The sequence below is a fragment of the Haliotis rubra genome, unplaced genomic scaffold, assembly GCF_003918875.1.
Source record: "Haliotis rubra isolate DU_JTF1 unplaced genomic scaffold, ASM391887v1 Scf117, whole genome shotgun sequence".
NCBI classification, from domain to species: domain Eukaryota; kingdom Metazoa; phylum Mollusca; class Gastropoda; order Lepetellida; family Haliotidae; genus Haliotis; species Haliotis rubra.
The window spans coordinates 101,710-119,143 of record NW_025765081.1 but is presented as its reverse complement, the minus strand read 5'-3'; the positions used below and the strand labels follow the sequence as shown (position 1 = coordinate 119,143).

At 42.8% G+C, this 17,434-nt stretch overlaps 2 protein-coding genes across 2 annotated transcripts in view; one reads left to right on the top strand and one right to left on the bottom strand.

The window, feature by feature from the left end:
• The first annotated feature begins 6,663 nt into the window (after nt 1-6,663).
• On the top strand, nt 6,664-7,847 carry LOC124257889 (putative protein FAM47C). Its single transcript, XM_046692010.1, has 3 exons — nt 6,664-6,690; nt 6,855-7,428; nt 7,483-7,847. The coding sequence occupies exons 1-3, from the start codon at nt 6,664-6,666 to the stop codon at nt 7,845-7,847; spliced, it is 966 nt and encodes a 321-aa protein (XP_046547966.1).
• A 225-nt stretch (nt 7,848-8,072) lies between these two features.
• LOC124257175 (long-chain fatty acid transport protein 4-like) overlaps nt 8,073-17,434 on the bottom strand; it is a 31,304-nt gene continuing 21,942 nt past the window's right edge. Inside the window, 10 exon segments of the mRNA XM_046691198.1 lie at nt 8,073-8,490; nt 9,157-9,303; nt 10,114-10,135; nt 10,137-10,279; nt 10,603-10,674; nt 10,677-10,748; nt 10,920-11,063; nt 11,378-11,570; nt 12,303-12,504; nt 15,361-15,430. Coding sequence (XP_046547154.1) covers nt 8,333-8,490; nt 9,157-9,303; nt 10,114-10,135; nt 10,137-10,279; nt 10,603-10,674; nt 10,677-10,748; nt 10,920-11,063; nt 11,378-11,570; nt 12,303-12,504; nt 15,361-15,430 — 1,223 coding nt within the window. The 3' untranslated portion in view covers nt 8,073-8,332.

Below are 17,434 nucleotides of genomic sequence, written 5' to 3'. Positions count from 1 at the left end.
AGACCTTCCGGTCCCACTCCTACTCAGCATCATAAAGCCGCCGCTTTCAAGGCAATCATCTTCAAGAATGTAACCTATGTTAAAGTTGGGATAACACTTTCCCAGTATTGTACAGATTCTAGTACCTTTTGGGTCCCATCCTGGATTCGAACCCACACTTTCAGGGTAAGGCACCTAATGGCCAAGACATATGTACATGCATGCGTCCATCTGTACGTACATACATACCGTCTACTTTCATGAAGATCAGGGTCAGAATATTGATCTTCAGTAACCCATGCTTGTCGTAAGAGGCGACTAACGGGATCGGGTGGTCTGGCTCGCTGACTTTGTTGACACATGTCATCGGTTCCCATTTGCGCAGATCGATGCTCATGCTGTTGATCACTGGATGGTCTGGTCCAGACTCGATTATTTACAGACCGCCGCCATATAGCTGGAATATTGCTGAGTGCGGCGTAAAACTAAACTCACTAATTCACGCATGCACACGAGTGAGGGAGAGTGAGTAAGGTTTTACGCCGCATTTATCACTATTGAAGCAATATCACGGCGAGGGATACCATCGGGTTGCATAAACTATAAAATAAAAGCTCTAAACATGCAAATAAGGGTGTGAGTCAGTTTAGTTTTACGCCGCTTTTAGCAACATTCCAGCAATATCACGGCGGGGAAAATCAGAAATAGCTCAAAACATTTTACCGATTTGGGGAATCGAACCCGGGCGTGACGGGCGAGCGCTTTAACCACTGCGCTACCCCTACCACTTCTCACAGACAGCTATATAGTCAATAGCAAACATCGACTGAATGTTGTTTTACGCCGATAATAAGCTATGTATATGACGGCGAACTGTCACTGATATCGCCTGAACAACGCCCCATGGAGTTGGGGTACCATGACACATAATTCTCTCTCTAATCGTCTCTAACGAACACAAGTGACGGCTTGGGGCCAATTCTGCCTGAGAAACCCCAAGTGTTCTCAGTCTTAAAACAAATATATTCGTCGATCGATAGCAATCCATTCGTATGGAATAGGACCTACCATTGCACAATAATGAAATACTCTCTATGCACCAAATGACATGGTGCTTTGGGAATCGAACCCGGGCGTTCGGCATGGCGAGCGAACGCTTTAACCACTAGGCTACCCCACCGCCCCAAGACACAGATGGACGCAATTCATTTGGTATAAAGTGTGATAAATAGTGTGATTCACTCAAACAGTTAACTCTAATGCGGTTTCCAAAACTGTTCAATTGTCTAAAACACCGTTATTTTTCATAATGACATATGGTAAGTAGATCTTATTAAAGCAGATCGTAGTTCTACCCGAACTTAGAATAGAATAGAATAATACTTTAATGCCTTTTCAGGAATTTGTGTTACATCAGCAGAGCTACTGACACATCACAGAGATACAAAACATATTTACATAAATTCATTGATTTAGGTATCTTCACATTTGTTTAAGAGAGATATGGTACTTGGAATAAAGGATGTACGGGATGAACTTGTAGCGATAGTTAGACCTTCGAACTGATTTAATGAGACTGTAAGATAAAATATATTATTTCACTCGTACGTTTTGTACAGGAAACATTATATATCAACGATAACAAATATGTACTAAGGGCTTCCTGAATTTTATCCATGCGGGGAATCGAACCCGAGTCTTCGGCGTGATGAGTGAGCGCTATAAGCACTAGGCTCGCCGATCGCTCCATTTCTAAGGAAGAAACGTGGTAAAACATGAAGAGTATTTCAGTTTAATGGGGGAGCTGAACATCAATACATACTGCAGAGCGAGTTGTGGAAGCGATCAGGCGGAATACCTGGCTGACGTCAGTGATTTAACTAGCGCTTCTTGTAAATGGTGACTTTCCACAAATGAATGTTAATAAGATTCATTACAAAGTAAACGCCGGAAAGTCAGCTTTGGATGAAGCGGTCTTTAGAAAATAATTCTTATTCCTTTTCACCACATGGGGATTTCTGGGTAGAACTGGTACTTGTCAGGCCGAGGGATATGTCATTATCTGTAGAAGTAACCAAGACCAATCGAACGCTTAGGCTCGAAGACCGAAGTGTGTCATCGTACCCCGACTGAGTGATGCTCATGAAATTAACCACCTGTATACCTGGCCCAGACACTACCATTCCACAGGCTGTTTCGATACAAGTAGAATGCCACATTCATTATTGCCATGGATGGGGAGTGAGGGCATTTTGAAGTGTTCGTAAAATCTCTAGTCTGCCTCCAAAAATGCCATGCTGGTACTAGAATCTGTACTTTACTTAGAGAGTGTAATTCCAAATATAACATGTTAGCATTATTTTCCCTTCCGCCCAGCCCTTTTGTAATGCTAAAACACTACATGAAACAAACTAAATCCCAATTTAAAAGGAATAATTTGTTTCTATCAAAATCTTGTATACTCAGAGACTAAGCCCCTTGCCTCAAGCATGGGTTGCTGAAGAGCAGTTCTAACCTTCACTCCATCCAAGGTTATAAGGCATGAACATTGCTGATTGGAGTTCAACAACATTAATCCACTCAATATTTTAAGTCAATCAACATCAGTCAGGCCCTAGTCTGTCTCACAGTCCCTGAACCACATTATTTTCCCTACTGCCTAGCCCTCACTGCAGTGTTAAAGCCCTTAATGAAGCAAGTCTAGATTTCCTCAGGTTCGCTGAATCTCTGGTCTGCCTTGGGCGCCTTTTCAATTTAAATAGGTTTGTTTGTTAGTATCAAAATTATATATATTGAGAGACTAAGCCTTAGCCTAGTCAGGCCCCTGTGGTGATCCATGGTTAGAAGGTCGCGGGCTCAATTCCCGACTGCGTCATACCAAAAGACGTTAAAATATGGTACTTGTTTGTCCCTGCCTGGCGCTCGGAATTAATGGGTACATCGAGGACTGGTCGGCTCTGAGTCAGTATAATGTGTCTGAGTGGGGTATTCATGCTTCACTGCAGCATGGTATCTCAGTGGGCTAGCACTATAAAACCAGCTTAAGTCTGGGCTAGTACAAGCAGCCGCAGATACACATACACACACATGCACGTCGTCATATGAGCGAAATATTCTCAAGCACGACGTAAAACCCAATTTCACCTCACCTCACCATCCATGGTTAGAAAATTTCCATGGAAGCCAGAACTTGCAAGAGATAGTAGTTTCTAGAAATATATGTTTGTTCTAATGGACAAAACTGGAAACACATCACAACCGATCATAATCTAAGACAGTTTACCAGTCGGTGTTAATAGATGATAACCAACGATCTTGATGGAAGATGTCGGTGTTTAATGAGTAGTGCAGAATATCCCCTCGATTTGTCTCTCACTCTCTCTATGATGCACATTGTGTACGAGTCTCCCTATGGCAATTTGAGGAATTTCACTCCTCTTGCTGCACCAGCCCAAGTTCAGCTATTGTGGTCCACGGCTTGTGACTTTGAAGACCACATCTCCCAATCATTAATGCACGGGTTCAGTGAGGGAAAGGTTTGGGAACATTCCTGGCGATGGCCATTCTATGGACGTTGTGCTGCAGGAGGAGGGAACTGACAATATGCGTAAAACATCATCCTCCAACATGGCAAACAAGGCATCAAAGGGTGTTAGTATGCTGTCCTCATAGTAATGTCCAGTTGCCTTTAATGCACAGTCTGGAGTGGGGATCGCTCAGTCATGGTAAACACCATCACCGATCAATCCCTAGATTGGTCACTAGGTCTCAGGGTGACATTGGCTGGGCCGTCATTTCAGAAAAGCAAAGTAAATCCTCCTTCCTTCACACTTGCCCCTTTCTGTAAGCAACAGAATGTCCAGAGTGGAATTATTGCTGCTGGTTTTTATGTGTTACATATTAACGAGAATCACCCAAAATATAAAGACAGATTTATTGCATATACAATGAAAGATTTGTTTCTATTTACAAATGTACAGAAGGTCATCTTCTGTAGGAGATTACAAAGTCATAGTTCCTGAATAAATACAGTCACACAAACATACTATCAGTTCTCCACACAATACACACAGACTCTGTCCTTTGGCAATGAATGCAATAGTAACTCCACACCAACCCAAATCAAATCACGCATACAGATACTCTTTATGTTTGAGAATGATGTTAAGGTTATTGTTCAACAAGAGAACCAAGTCTTCAAGACTTGATTATGTGTGTGTTAGTGACTGTTGATAACGCTTTAACTACTAGGCTACCCCACCGCCCCTGATAAATATGACAGTCTCTCTAAACCATGTTCCTTGACACATCTAGAATAACTCTGTCCGTCGTCAAGTTCAAGCAGTAACATGGTATATCCAAGTATTACATATGGCCATAAAAACTTTTGTCAATGAAATGTTTCAATCTCACAATATTGAAGATACTTCTACCCTCAAAATGCTCCGGACATCCACATCATGAAATGCCATGAAAATATCACAATGGTTGCATGCCTCTTTATAACACAATATTTTTCAGAAAGTAAATCCAACAGACACCCATTATCTTTGAATGAGTAAAATAAATCCATGTAAGTTTACAAATGACTTAGTCTAACTGTTGCACAGCACACCAAGCAAACAGTCAATAGTTGACCAATCTTACAATACTGCTTAATACAGTATATCATGTTGGACCAAATAGCTGCATCAGATTAACATTTAGAACCCAAAGTCCTGAGAAATCATGCAAGTGTTGCATAAATATCTGCATGGCAATATTCACAGAAAGCCATTTAATTCATTCACACATTCAAAAAACCTTTGTAAATATATCACACTTCAGTCAAGGGAATGTGTTGATAAAATTGTTGATGATACTGCTTGAGTTTCATGTAGCAGTAGCTGGGGGAGTTTCATGTAACAGTAGCTGGGGAGTTTCATGTAACAGTAGCTGGGGGAGTTTCATGTAGCAGTAGCTGGGGGAGTTTCATGTAACAGTAGCTGGAGAGTTTCATGTAGCAGTAGCTGGGGGAGTTTCATGTAGCAGTAGCTGGGGAGTTTCATGTAACAGTAGCTGGGGAGTTTCATGTAGCAGTAGCTGGGGGAGTTTCATGTAGCAGTAGCTGGGGAGTTTCATGTAGCAGTAGCTGGGGGAGGTTTCATGTAGCAGTAGCTGGGGGAGTTTCATGTAGCAGTAGCTGGGGAGTTTCATGTAACAGTAGCTGGGGGTAGTTTCATGTAGCAGTAGCTGGGGAGTTTCATGTAGCAGTAGCTGGGGAGTTTCATGTAACAGTAGCTGGGGGAGTTTCATGTAGCAGTAGCTGGGGAGTTTCATGTAGCAGTAGCTGGGGAGTTTCATGTAACAGTAGCTGGGGAGTTTCATGTAGCAGTAGCTGGGGAGTTTCATGTAGCAGTAGCTGGGGGGGTTTCATGTAGCAGTAGCTGGGGAGTTTCATGTAGCAGTAGCTGGGGAGTTTCATGTAGCAGTAGCTGGGGAGTTTCATGTAGCAGTAGCTGGGGAGTTTCATGTAGCAGTAGCTGGGGAGTTTCATGTAGCAGTAGCTGGGGAGTTTCATGTAACAGTAGCTGGGGAGTTTCATGTAGCAGTAGCTGGGGGAGTTTCATGTAGCAGTAGCTGGGGGAGTTTCATGTAACAGTAGCTGGGGAGTTTCATGTAGCAGTAGCTGGGGGAGTTTCATGTAACAGTAGCTAACAGTAGCAGTAGCTGGGGAGTTTCATGTAACAGTAGCTGGGGTAGTTTCATGTAACAGTAGCTGGGGAGTTTCATGTAACAGTAGCTGGGGGAGTTTCATGTAACAGTAGCTGGGGGAGTTTCATGTAGCAGTAGCTGGGGGAGTTTCATGTAACAGTAGCTGGGGGAGTTTCATGTAGCAGTAGCTGGGGAGTTTTCATGTAACAGTAGCTGGGGGACTTTCATGTAAAAGTAGCTGGGGTAACCATGTATCTATTTATCTCCCTACAAATGACTTGATAATCACTTGTTGCTACACCCAACTATGATGTTATACACTAAACCGACATATTTCCACAATGTTTCTTATATCTACCAGTAATGAGTGAGTGAGTGAGTTTGGTTTTACGCCGCACTCAGTGATATTCCAGCTATATGGTGGTGGTCTGGACCAGACAATTCAGTGATCAACAGCATGGGCATCGATCTGCGCAATTGGGAACCGATGACATGTGACAACCAAGTCAGCGAGTCTGACCACCCGATCCTGTTACTCAGTAATGAGTGAGTGAGTTTTTACGCTGCTTTCAGCAATACTCCAGTAATATCACAATAGGAGATGCCAGAAATGGGCTTCACACATGTGGGGAATAGAACCAGCGTCTTCAGGTGACAAGTGAGCGTTTGAACTTCGAGGCTATACTACGGCTCCATAAAGGTTTCAGGTTTAGAACGGAAGCCGACTGAAAACAGGACCAGGGATCTCAAAATATGGTGGCAAGAATCAGATAAATAAACAAGATGTGTTAAGGGACTTTTTGGTTTCCAGAACCTGCAAAAATATTAATTGAGCAAATCTTATCAGGAGTGTTCATTGAGCATTAATAAGACATTGTTCAATTCCACACTCTCATGATTTAGACTGAAATAAATCTCTTTGAATATGTTTTCATGAATCATTTCTATCTGATATCAAACAAAACTTTGACAGGGAACATTTCTCTTGTGATGCCAATACAGAGTGGGGACCATATGGTAAACAATTCATCTTGAGTCATGACGATTCATGCGCATAGTTAGATTCTTTCTTGAAAATGGACAATCATCAGTTCTCACTCGTTCTAGTAACACATATGTCCTCAATTATACAGGACATCCCCAAAGGACAACAGTAGCCATTATAAAGGACGCCCCCAAAGGACAACAGCAGCCACAATACAGGATCGCCCCTAAAGGACGCAGCCCCTAAAGGACAACAGCAGCCACTATACAGGACGTCCCTAAAAGGACAACAGCAGCCACTATACAGGACGCCCCCCCAAAGGACAACAGCAGCCACTTATACAGGACGCCCCCCAAGGACAACAGCAGCCACTATACAGGACGTCCCCCAAAGGACAACAGCAGCGCAGCTATACAGGACGCCCCCTAAAGGACAACAGCAGCCGCTTATACAGGACGCCCCCAAAGGACAACAGCAGCCACTATACAGGACGTCCCCAAAGGACAACAGCAGCCACTATACAGGACGTCCCCAAAGGACAACAGCAGCCACTATACAGGACGTCCCCAAAGGACAACAGCAGCCACTATACAGGACGTCCCCAAAGGACAACAGCAGCCACCACTATACAGGACGCCCCCCAAAGGACAACAGCAGCCATATTATAAAGGACGCCCCAAAGGACAACAGCAGCCACTATACAGGACGTCCCCAAAGGACAACAGCAGCCACTATACAGGACGTCCCCAAAGGACAACAGCAGCCGCTTAGTACAGGACGCCCCTAAAGGACAACAGCAGCCATTATAAAGGACGTCCCCAAAGGACAACAGCAGCCACTATACAGGACGTCCCCAAAGGACAACAGCAGCCACTATACAGGACGTCCCCAAAGGACAACAGCAGCCACTATACAGGACGTCCCAAAAGGACAACAGCAGCCCACTATACAGGACGTCCCCAAAAGGACAACAGCAGCCACTATACAGGACGCCCCCAAAGGACAACAGCAGCCACTATACAGGACGCCCCTAAAGGACAACAGCAGCCGCTTATACAGTGACGCCCCAAAAGGACAACAGCAGCCGCTATACAGGACGCCCCAAAAGGACAACAGCAGCCACTATACAGGACGTCCTCAAAGGACAACAGCAGCCACTATACAGGACGTCCCCAAAGGACAACAGTAGCCATTATAAAGGACGTCCCCAAAGGACAACAGCAGCCACTATACAGGACGTCCCCAAAGGACAACAGCAGCCACTATACAGGACGTCCCCAAAGGACAACAGCAGCCACTATACAGGACGTCCCCAAAGGACAACAGCAGCCATTATAAAGGATCGCCCCCAAAGGACAACAGCAGCCACTTATACAGGACGCGCCCCAACGTCCCCAAGGACAACAGCAGCCACTATACAGGACGTCCCAAAAGGACAACAGCAGCCACTATACAGGACGTCCCCAAAGGACAACAATAGCCATCAAACAGTATTACCTGTCCCCTGCACTCTGTATATATTGATCTAAACCAACTCTAATATCGACTTTGTTTATAACAAATATAGGATATACTTCAATGTAGGCACAGTTCTGTCATGAAGAGCAAGGCCAAATAATAATGCACTTGGAATGCTGTGATGAGAGTTGATTTATCACAGAACCAAACACATGCTCAGAGTCGGATCTTGGCATCACAGATGTCCCTGTAGACTTGTTGGGTGATGGGCTGAAACATCCCAGCCTTAGCATTCATGTAATACAGTCTGTCCTTCACAGTGTTAGGGTTGTACCCATCCTTCCTCAGATCCGTCTTCTTCAGCTTGAAGGTGCCTGAAAACATCCCGGACATTTACTTTAAATTTACTTACGCATTGTGTTACATAATGAGTGAGTGAGTGAGTTTAATTTTTGCTGCACTCAGCAATATTCCAGCTATATGGCGGCGGTCTGTAAATAATCGAGTCTGGACCAGACAATCCAGTCAACATCATAAGCATCAATCTGCACAATTGGGAACCGATGACATGTGTCAACCAAGTCAGCGAGTCTGACCACCCGATCCTGTTAGTCAGCCTCTTACGACAAGCATGGGTTACTGAAGATCAATATTCTAACCCGGACCTTCACGGGTCTGTTACATAATGGCAAACATGGAAAGCCAATGCCCATGCTCAATAACACCTGTTCTAACACTGCAGTGGTCCAGACAAACACACCACTATGAACAAATCAATGTCAAAATTGTTACCATGGAAACCCAAAAAATATATTTCCGAAAATTCCAAAAGGCCTTAGACAATATAAGGTGTTGGTGACAGTATACACTTAAAACATTTGCTTCCCCAAACAGTGACACGATATTAAGACGTTCCTTCTTCCCTTCAGTTTCCTCCTCTGAGTTGACTGATGCTGGAGCCAATTTCTGACCCTGCTCATATAACCCTCCCTAGACGCTCCCTTGATGAGACTCATTGTCACTAGTCTTGTAAGACCTACCTGTGGTATCCACCGCCTTGGTCAGTCTGATGAAGACCGGCCGGGCGTACGGCGGAAGTGACCGCTGCAGGGCCTGGTTCAGGTCAGCCAGGTCCAAGGAGTTCGTCTCGTCCACAATGGCAGCCATTCCAGCACGACCTTCGTAGCCTACAGAAGCAGGGGCAGATACAGCTTTTAGAAAAAGGGGGTGCACACTCTTGAGAAAGGGTGCACACTTCATTTTTAAGATCATTCCAATGGTCATTTAATAAACTTACACCCCTGCACCCCCCTCTGGATCTGCCTATGAGAAGTCATAGATATCCGTCTACCATCCATGGCACATAATGGAGAGAAGCATCATCATGATTCTCCTTTTTGTTCTTATTTGTCTTAAAATCTACCACAAAAATACAAACTTGTTTTATAAGTAATGTAATGTGACGCATTATATTTGTGATTACACTTTCTTAAACACAAATTCTATTACTTTTTGTGTGGAGCCTCAGCGTTGATTCGAACCCAGACTTTCAGAGTAAGTCACCTAATCGCCAGCAGACAAAGTAAGCAACCTTACCCATCCAGCCAACTACAAGTCTAGATCACCTACTCACCTAACCTCACCTCCCCTCCCCCACCTCACCTCACTTACCTCCCCTACCTCACCTCACCTGACCTCACCTCACCTACCTCACCTCAACTTACCTCCCCTCACCTACCTTACCTCACCTCCTTTACTCACCTCACCTCACTCACACCTACCTTACTCACCTCATCTCACACCTCACTCACCTTACCTCACCTACCTTACCTCACCTCACCTCACCTCACCTCACCTACCTCACCAGGACAATTGTTCATGCTTACAGTCATGGGTTTGTCTGATCCTGACTCATTCACTTGATACAAAGGTGGAAGGTGAAAATACATTCAAATAATCATACACCTGCCCTGTGTAAGATCAGGTGAGATTAGTACCTGGGACTTCCACGCCATACAGCGACAGCATCCTGCAGTTTCAGGACGTTGTGGATGGTGCCTTCCACTTCAGATGTGGATACATTCTCTCCCTTCCACCTGAACGTGTCTCCTGTTCGGTCCCGGAAATACATGTACCCCAACTCATCCATCAGCAACACATCTCCTGCAAACAAGGAAAGCCTTGTATGTTAAACTGACCTAAACCAAGGTGCTGATAGGTGTATACATGTATTTCCAAATATGGAATCTGTTACAAGTAAATAACTGGTTTCCATCAACTGCTGTCCTTAGTTTCTAGCATCCTGGTCTGATAAAAAACATAAAAGTACCTGGCCATGCAAGTCTAGTGGAGCAAATAGTGTTACAACAAGGTCTCAGACAGAAAGGAAATGGTTACAGCCACATTGGCTCTGCTAGTCCATTAGTTCAGTTTATCGACCTTCATCTTAATATAACAACTGCTGTTTTCACAACTTGTGTACTGACCAGTAAGGAATGCTGTGTCTCCCTTCCTAAACACATTCTCGACAACCTTTTTCTCAGATGCCTTCTTGTTAATCCGTCAGCCGTGAGCAAACTCCTCGCAGTGGGTTGCACCTTTACAATCTTCCCCACCAACTCACCGGTCTCACCTGAAATAAACAGGTAAACATGGTCAAGTATGCAGAAACATCCTGTGTCAGACTCACCTGTGTGAGCATGTATACACATCCTGTGTCAGACTCACCTGTGTGAGCATGTATACACATCCTGTGTCAGACTCACCTGGCTGAGCATGTATACACATCCTGTGTCAGACTCACCTGGCTGAGCATGTATACACATTCCATGTCTGTCCCTCAAAGGCTCCCCACTAGCTTCATCCACTCGGATCAGTGTTACTGGGTACAAAATCGGTGCAATACGGGTTGTAAAGCCAACAGCTCCTACTCTGTTCTCAAAATTTACTGAAATAGACATGAAGACATTTCAGAAATAAATCTAAATGTATTCTTCCAGAAAAGTTGAGGTGAATGAGCAAATTCATGATAAATGAAACATTTTCACACTTAACCCAATTCTTTAGCTTCCCTAAAGGGAAAATATATCTGCCCATTTTTATCATATCAAAACTGAACACAGGTTTTTAAGCTTTGCACAAATAACAGGGTCAAATGAATATAAGTTGCCTATGGAACAAAGGTCAAGGACAGAACTACAAACAGGCTCCTAAACAGATACATTCTTTGACACGACTTGAAGTTGAACCATGGTGTCTCACCTATATTACAGTTGCCCTCAGTTGCACCATAAAACTCCCCCATAGTTTTGACCCCAAACCTCTTCTGAAAGTCAGCCCATATCTGAGGTCGGAGTCCATTGCCGAACATCAGACGAACTCTGTGTTGAGTTTCCTCTTGCCGGAATGGTTGGAGAAGCAAGTAGCGACAGATTTCACCAATATACTGAGCAATCTGAAACAAAAGTGCAATACATAATTTTAACATCCTTTGCAGTAAAATCAGAGTATTTAAGAAATACAGTTGGCACTAACACCATGTATAGTGTAATAAAGCACACTTTCACCCTGAACTATAATAGTTAAAGCGGGAAGAAGCTTGCACTTGATGATAGTTTAAGTTCAGGTTAATATCTTCTCTAAATTATTTTAATTACATCTGTGATTAACATAAACCATATGGGGCAATATACCAACATAAGTTTAGATCAGTACATCCAGATGAAACCCACTAGTCACGACATTCCATGGATGCATTGTGGGAATGTAAACATTGCGAATGCTGCCGTGTCACTGTTTAATTGTGAGTCGAACTGAGACATTATATCCATCCAAAAATATAAACGTAATGTTTCCACCAGTAATGTTAGCAAAGTGAAGCAACTGCAAACCAAGAAACAGGGTGCTACGGAGTAGTTTACTGTAGGAGGCTGTACGAGGCGATTACAACTGACATGCATCATGACGTCGGTTACCAAAGGTCGTTCGCTTGATTACGAGGGGGCAGATGGGAATGGCGCAGTGACGCCAATACATTGTGACGTAATGCAAAAAGTTTACATTATCGTCTGATAAAGTACTATTGGCGCCTTTGAGCATCTTAGAAGTCAGCTTAATGTGGAAGAGCCTGAAGCTCTGCAGCTCTCAGACATTTACATCTTGGTGGGAGGAAACTGATGGAACTTACTGTACAGTTGTATTTGGCACAGTCACTCCAGAACTGACTGGCGGAGAACTTCTTACGTATGACAACAGAAGTGCCTCCCATGAAGGCCTGTCCAATTCCCAGGATTCCCCCTGCTGTGTGGTATAAGGGCAGCGTGTCGTACAGTACATCACTTGGGCTGATGTTGAAGAAATAGCGAATGGCATTGGCCATGTAGTAAAACCTGAAATGAAGAAAGAAGTATTATCCTTGGAGCTGAGCTTCTCCCAACACTGATGATGACTGGCTTCTAGGGCTACGGCAGAAACAGAGCATGGGTTCTACCAGATAAAACACAATTAGAGTGGATATCATATAACGCTGCACACATTGCCTGAATATTGACAGAAGCAGGAGTATGGGGCTGGCAAATCGGGAAACATCATCAGAACAAGTCTTCACTTCAAACCCCAAATCATCAGATTCTGGCACACCCAAGGGATGCAACTCTATAACATGAGTCAGTGTGCTTCGACATCTGAGACACCACATTGATGAACATTGATGAACATTGATGAACAGTGATGTACAGTGATGTACAGTGATGTACAGTGATGTGATGAACAGTGATGTACAGTGATGTACAGTGAACAGTGATGAACAGTGATGTACAGTGATGAACAGTGATGTACAGTGATGAACAGTGATGAACAGTGATGTACAGTGATGAACAGTGATGAACAGTGATGTACAGTGATGAACAGTGATGTACAGTGATGTACAGTGATGAACAGTGATGATGTACAGTGATGAACAGTGATGTACAGTGATGTACAGTGATGTACAGTGATGTACAGTGATGAACAGTGATACAGTGATGTACAGTGATGAACAGTGATGTACAGTGATGAACAGTGATGAACAGTGATGTACAGTGATGAACAGTGATGTACAGTGATGAACAGTGATGTACAGTGATGAACAGTGATGATGAACAGTGATGAACAGTTACAGTGATGAACATGATGTACAGTGTTTGCAGTGATGAACAATGTACGATGAACAGTGATGATGAATGTCACTTTAAACCAAAGATAAAACAGTTATTATAGTCTGTTTGCAGTGAAAACGTACCGATGAATGTCACTTTAAACCAAAAAGTAAAACAAATATAGTGAAATTAAGACTGATTTTACCTTGCCAACTGAACATTTAAATCTCAGAATTTGATTCAACTTAGGATAAACGTTGTTAAACAAACGATCATAGTTTCACATCGCTATTATTGGTTTGTATTACAAGGGGATATGCACATCAAATGAAACACCGAGAATGACAAGGATTGTTATAAGTTAACGCTCTTCACGTACCGCATGTGCATTTGTTTCACAGTTCCAACTACTGCGCTTACCCCATTGTACTACAAACCAGGGTGCCGTTCCACTAACCGATCTTATCTAAGATCAATCTTAGCAAGTTACGGCAATTTTACAATCGTCTGAGCTAAAAGTTACACCTGTTCCACTACCCGATCTTAGGCCGATCGTAGCCGGTCCCGATCTTACGATCCGATCCAAGCTTAGATCGAGACTCTTTCGTGCGAGAGATAGAGGAATGCGAGGCACGAGTTATCTCCCTTTGCATAGTCTAGCAAATGATGGAAGTAGTTTACGAACCAACTGAGTGAGTGAGTGAGTTTAGATTTATGCCGCACTCAGCAATAGTCCAGCTATATGGCGGCGGTCTGTAAATAATCTAGCTAAGATGCATAGCGTTCACTAACATGAGCGTTCATGTTAGTGAACGCTATGTATCTTAGCTATAAATAATCGAGTCTGGACCAGACAATCCAGTGAACAACAGCATGAGCATCGATCTGCGCAGTTGGGAACCGATGACATGTGTCAACCAAGTCAGCGAGCCTGACCACCCGATCCCGTTAGTGGCCTCTTATGACAAGCATGGGTTATTGAAGTTCAATATTCTATCCCGGGCCTTCATGGGTTTTTTTCCAACCAAGTGTAAACGTGGAGAAAAAACCTAGAGCAAAATAATAGGGTAGTGAGCACCTTGGTTTCAGGTGCAATTAATGAACGCTGAATGCTGGGTATATATTTATAGTGGCATATTTATAGTATTCCACATCCTTGGGCATGCTCAAAGCGCTATGTACAGATAATTTACACGAGAGTATTTACAGCCGAGATTATAAGTAATATACTGAGAACAGGTTTTAAGTCTGGACTTTAAAAATGTCAATTGTGTCAGAGCTTTTAATATGTGCCTCATGAACCTTCTCAATCAGAATAAACAAGGAGTGACGAGGCATCCTCTATAACGTATGTAGAATCTGTCAGTGGTCTTGAATAACATGCGCCTGCCTTTAGATTCCCCCACCAAATATGCGCAGTGAAATCAAACATATTTGTATCTTTTTGCTTCAGAACATTGTTCACTTCAAGGCTGTCCCTATTCTTAACCATGACGTTGCAATATTGTTGTACAAATGTGTTACACCGACTCCCTCTGTTGTGTTCCCATGACGACAGTGGTCAGACTGGCCTGACATTTGTAAGGCTTCAGTGCAGTGCAGTGTTTGTTTACATCACAGAAATATACAAATTCATTTCATGGGGATTTTAGGGGACGCTCACGGTGAAATTGCTTGCTCTTATTTTTCACATAGAATAGGAAAGCCACCATTTTGGTTTCTCTACGATTGATTTTAGCTATCCTAAGTTGGTCATGAGCAACTTAGACTTTGAATAGGTAAGATTGGTTAGTGGAAACGGTATGCCGATCGTAACATCACGCTAAGATTGGGATTTTAGGGGTTTACGATTGGCATAGGGCTAAGATCGGTTAGTGGAACGGCACCCAGTAATAGCGATATGAATCTATGATCGTTTGTAAAACAACTTTTATCCTAAGTTGAATATAATTTTGAGATTTAAATGTTCAATTGGCAAGGTAAAATCATGAGGATTCGCAGTCTTAATTTCAATTTATTTGTTTTACTTTTTGGTTTAAAGTGAAATTCATCGGTACGTTTTCACTGCAAACAGACTATAGTAATGACAAACAATAATGAAGAGCTCACCTAGTATGGGTGACGATGGCAGCCTTTGGTAGGCCGGTTGTTCCAGATGTGTAGACATAGAATAGCTTATCTGAAAAGATACAGTGAAACCTTGTTGACACAAACCCCTTATTTACCTGTATGTACTGGTAATCTAGGGACAAATTTCATTTTTTTCTAAGGGTGACTTAGGGCACAGACAGATAATTAAGGTGTTCTGTTGTGATAATAAGTGTGTCCATTCCTTTTCATGATACAATTCAACTTTAAACATCACAACAATTACGTCATTTCAATTTATTGTTCAATAAAGCAGTAAACATTACATAAACCTGTAAACTTGAGAGCTACATTTCCTAAACACTATCAAGACTGCAAGAATAGTTCAGCTATGTCCTGGACCCATAAAGTGGTGGTGGTGGAATTGGGTTTAACGTCGTGCTTGAGAATATTTCGCTCATATGACGACGTGCATGCGTGTGTATGTGTATGTGCGGCTGCTTGTACTAGCCCAGACTGAAGCTGGTTTTATAGTGCTAGCCCACTGAGATACCATGCCGCAGTGAAGCATGAATACCCCACTCAGACACATTATACTGACTCCGAGCCGACCAGTCCTTGTTGTACCCATTAATGCGAAGCCAGGCAGGGACCAACAAGTACCATATTTTAACGTCTTTTGGTATGACGCAGTCGGGGATCGAACCCGCGACCTTCCGCTCTCCGGGCGGACACTCTAACCATTACACCACGGAGGCGGTCAGACCCATAAAGTAACCCACAAACCTTTGTTTTCATTCAAAACGGGATGATTTCCTGTTATTCACAAGGCCATGTCCATGTTAAGCTTTCAGATTGAGAGTGCCGTCATTAAACAGTTTGATAGGGTGCAAAACTAGGCTTGGAATCAGTTGGTTAAATTTATCACATTTTCCATTAAATGAATTATGTTGAGTATTATCATTATAACTTTAGGCGTGCCACCAGGGCACACTGAAAATATTTCATCTGTGCCATTTCAATATCTACTGTGCCATGGAATAGTGCTGGTATTGGCATACAACCTGCAATACGTTACATCACAATAATAACATTTTAGTCGCGACGATATATTGCCAAAGTATTGTGCACTGAAGCTGCGATCACGATACAAATCGATATATAAGGGTCGCGATCACGATCACATCGTATCATGATACTAAAATCTTTAATTCTAACACCAACCATAAAACACCTTAAGATCAAAACAAAAACATTTTAAAGTATTTCGTCAAATTCCGCCAGCGTTTTTCGATGTTCATTCGGAAACAGGATAATTATGTTTATAGACGGATGTTGTGAATGTTGATAACATGCGAGCGCTGTGTCCGACACAGTTTGACGCAAGAATTTCTGAGAAAACGTTACACTTTACTTATGAAGAGAAAATAAGTAAGCAAATATTTTCATCATCAAACAAAAGTAAGTCCTCTTTCTTGACAGATATCGTGATTCGGGCAATATTCAAAGTTAAACATCGATGTATCGTGGTCCATTTGAAGTATCGTATCGGGATAGACAACAATGTAAAACTTTGTATCGATTCACTGTATCAGCAGCCCATGAATCAATGCATCGATGAATCGTCACACCACTACCATGGAGCGCAAATGAAGCGCTATTTCGATCCCTATAATCTAACAACAATCAATCCCCCAGTAGGATCAAAACTTACACCTTGCTTGGCCCTGATGAATCAAGTAAATGATCTCACTTGTAGATCACCTGCTCACACTGTGAAACAACCCCGCCTTGCATCATTTCGGCTATAAAATAACTACAGCATTGCCGCCATAGAAACAGATACTGTATTTAGCATGTTTTCCTAAATTGATGCAGTACAGGTGCATCATATATGCAACACAAATTAACAGTCAGACTTCATGTGTGTCAACAGTTATTATCTTACCTCACACATAAATGTCGGTTTCTGATTGGCTGAGCGCTCTTCTATAATTTTCAATGTACCCCGCTTACATAACAAGCGAGTAACATTTTCTATGTTACCCACTGGGAATGCCAAACTGTGGGATTCATTTGGTACTTTGTGTTAGTT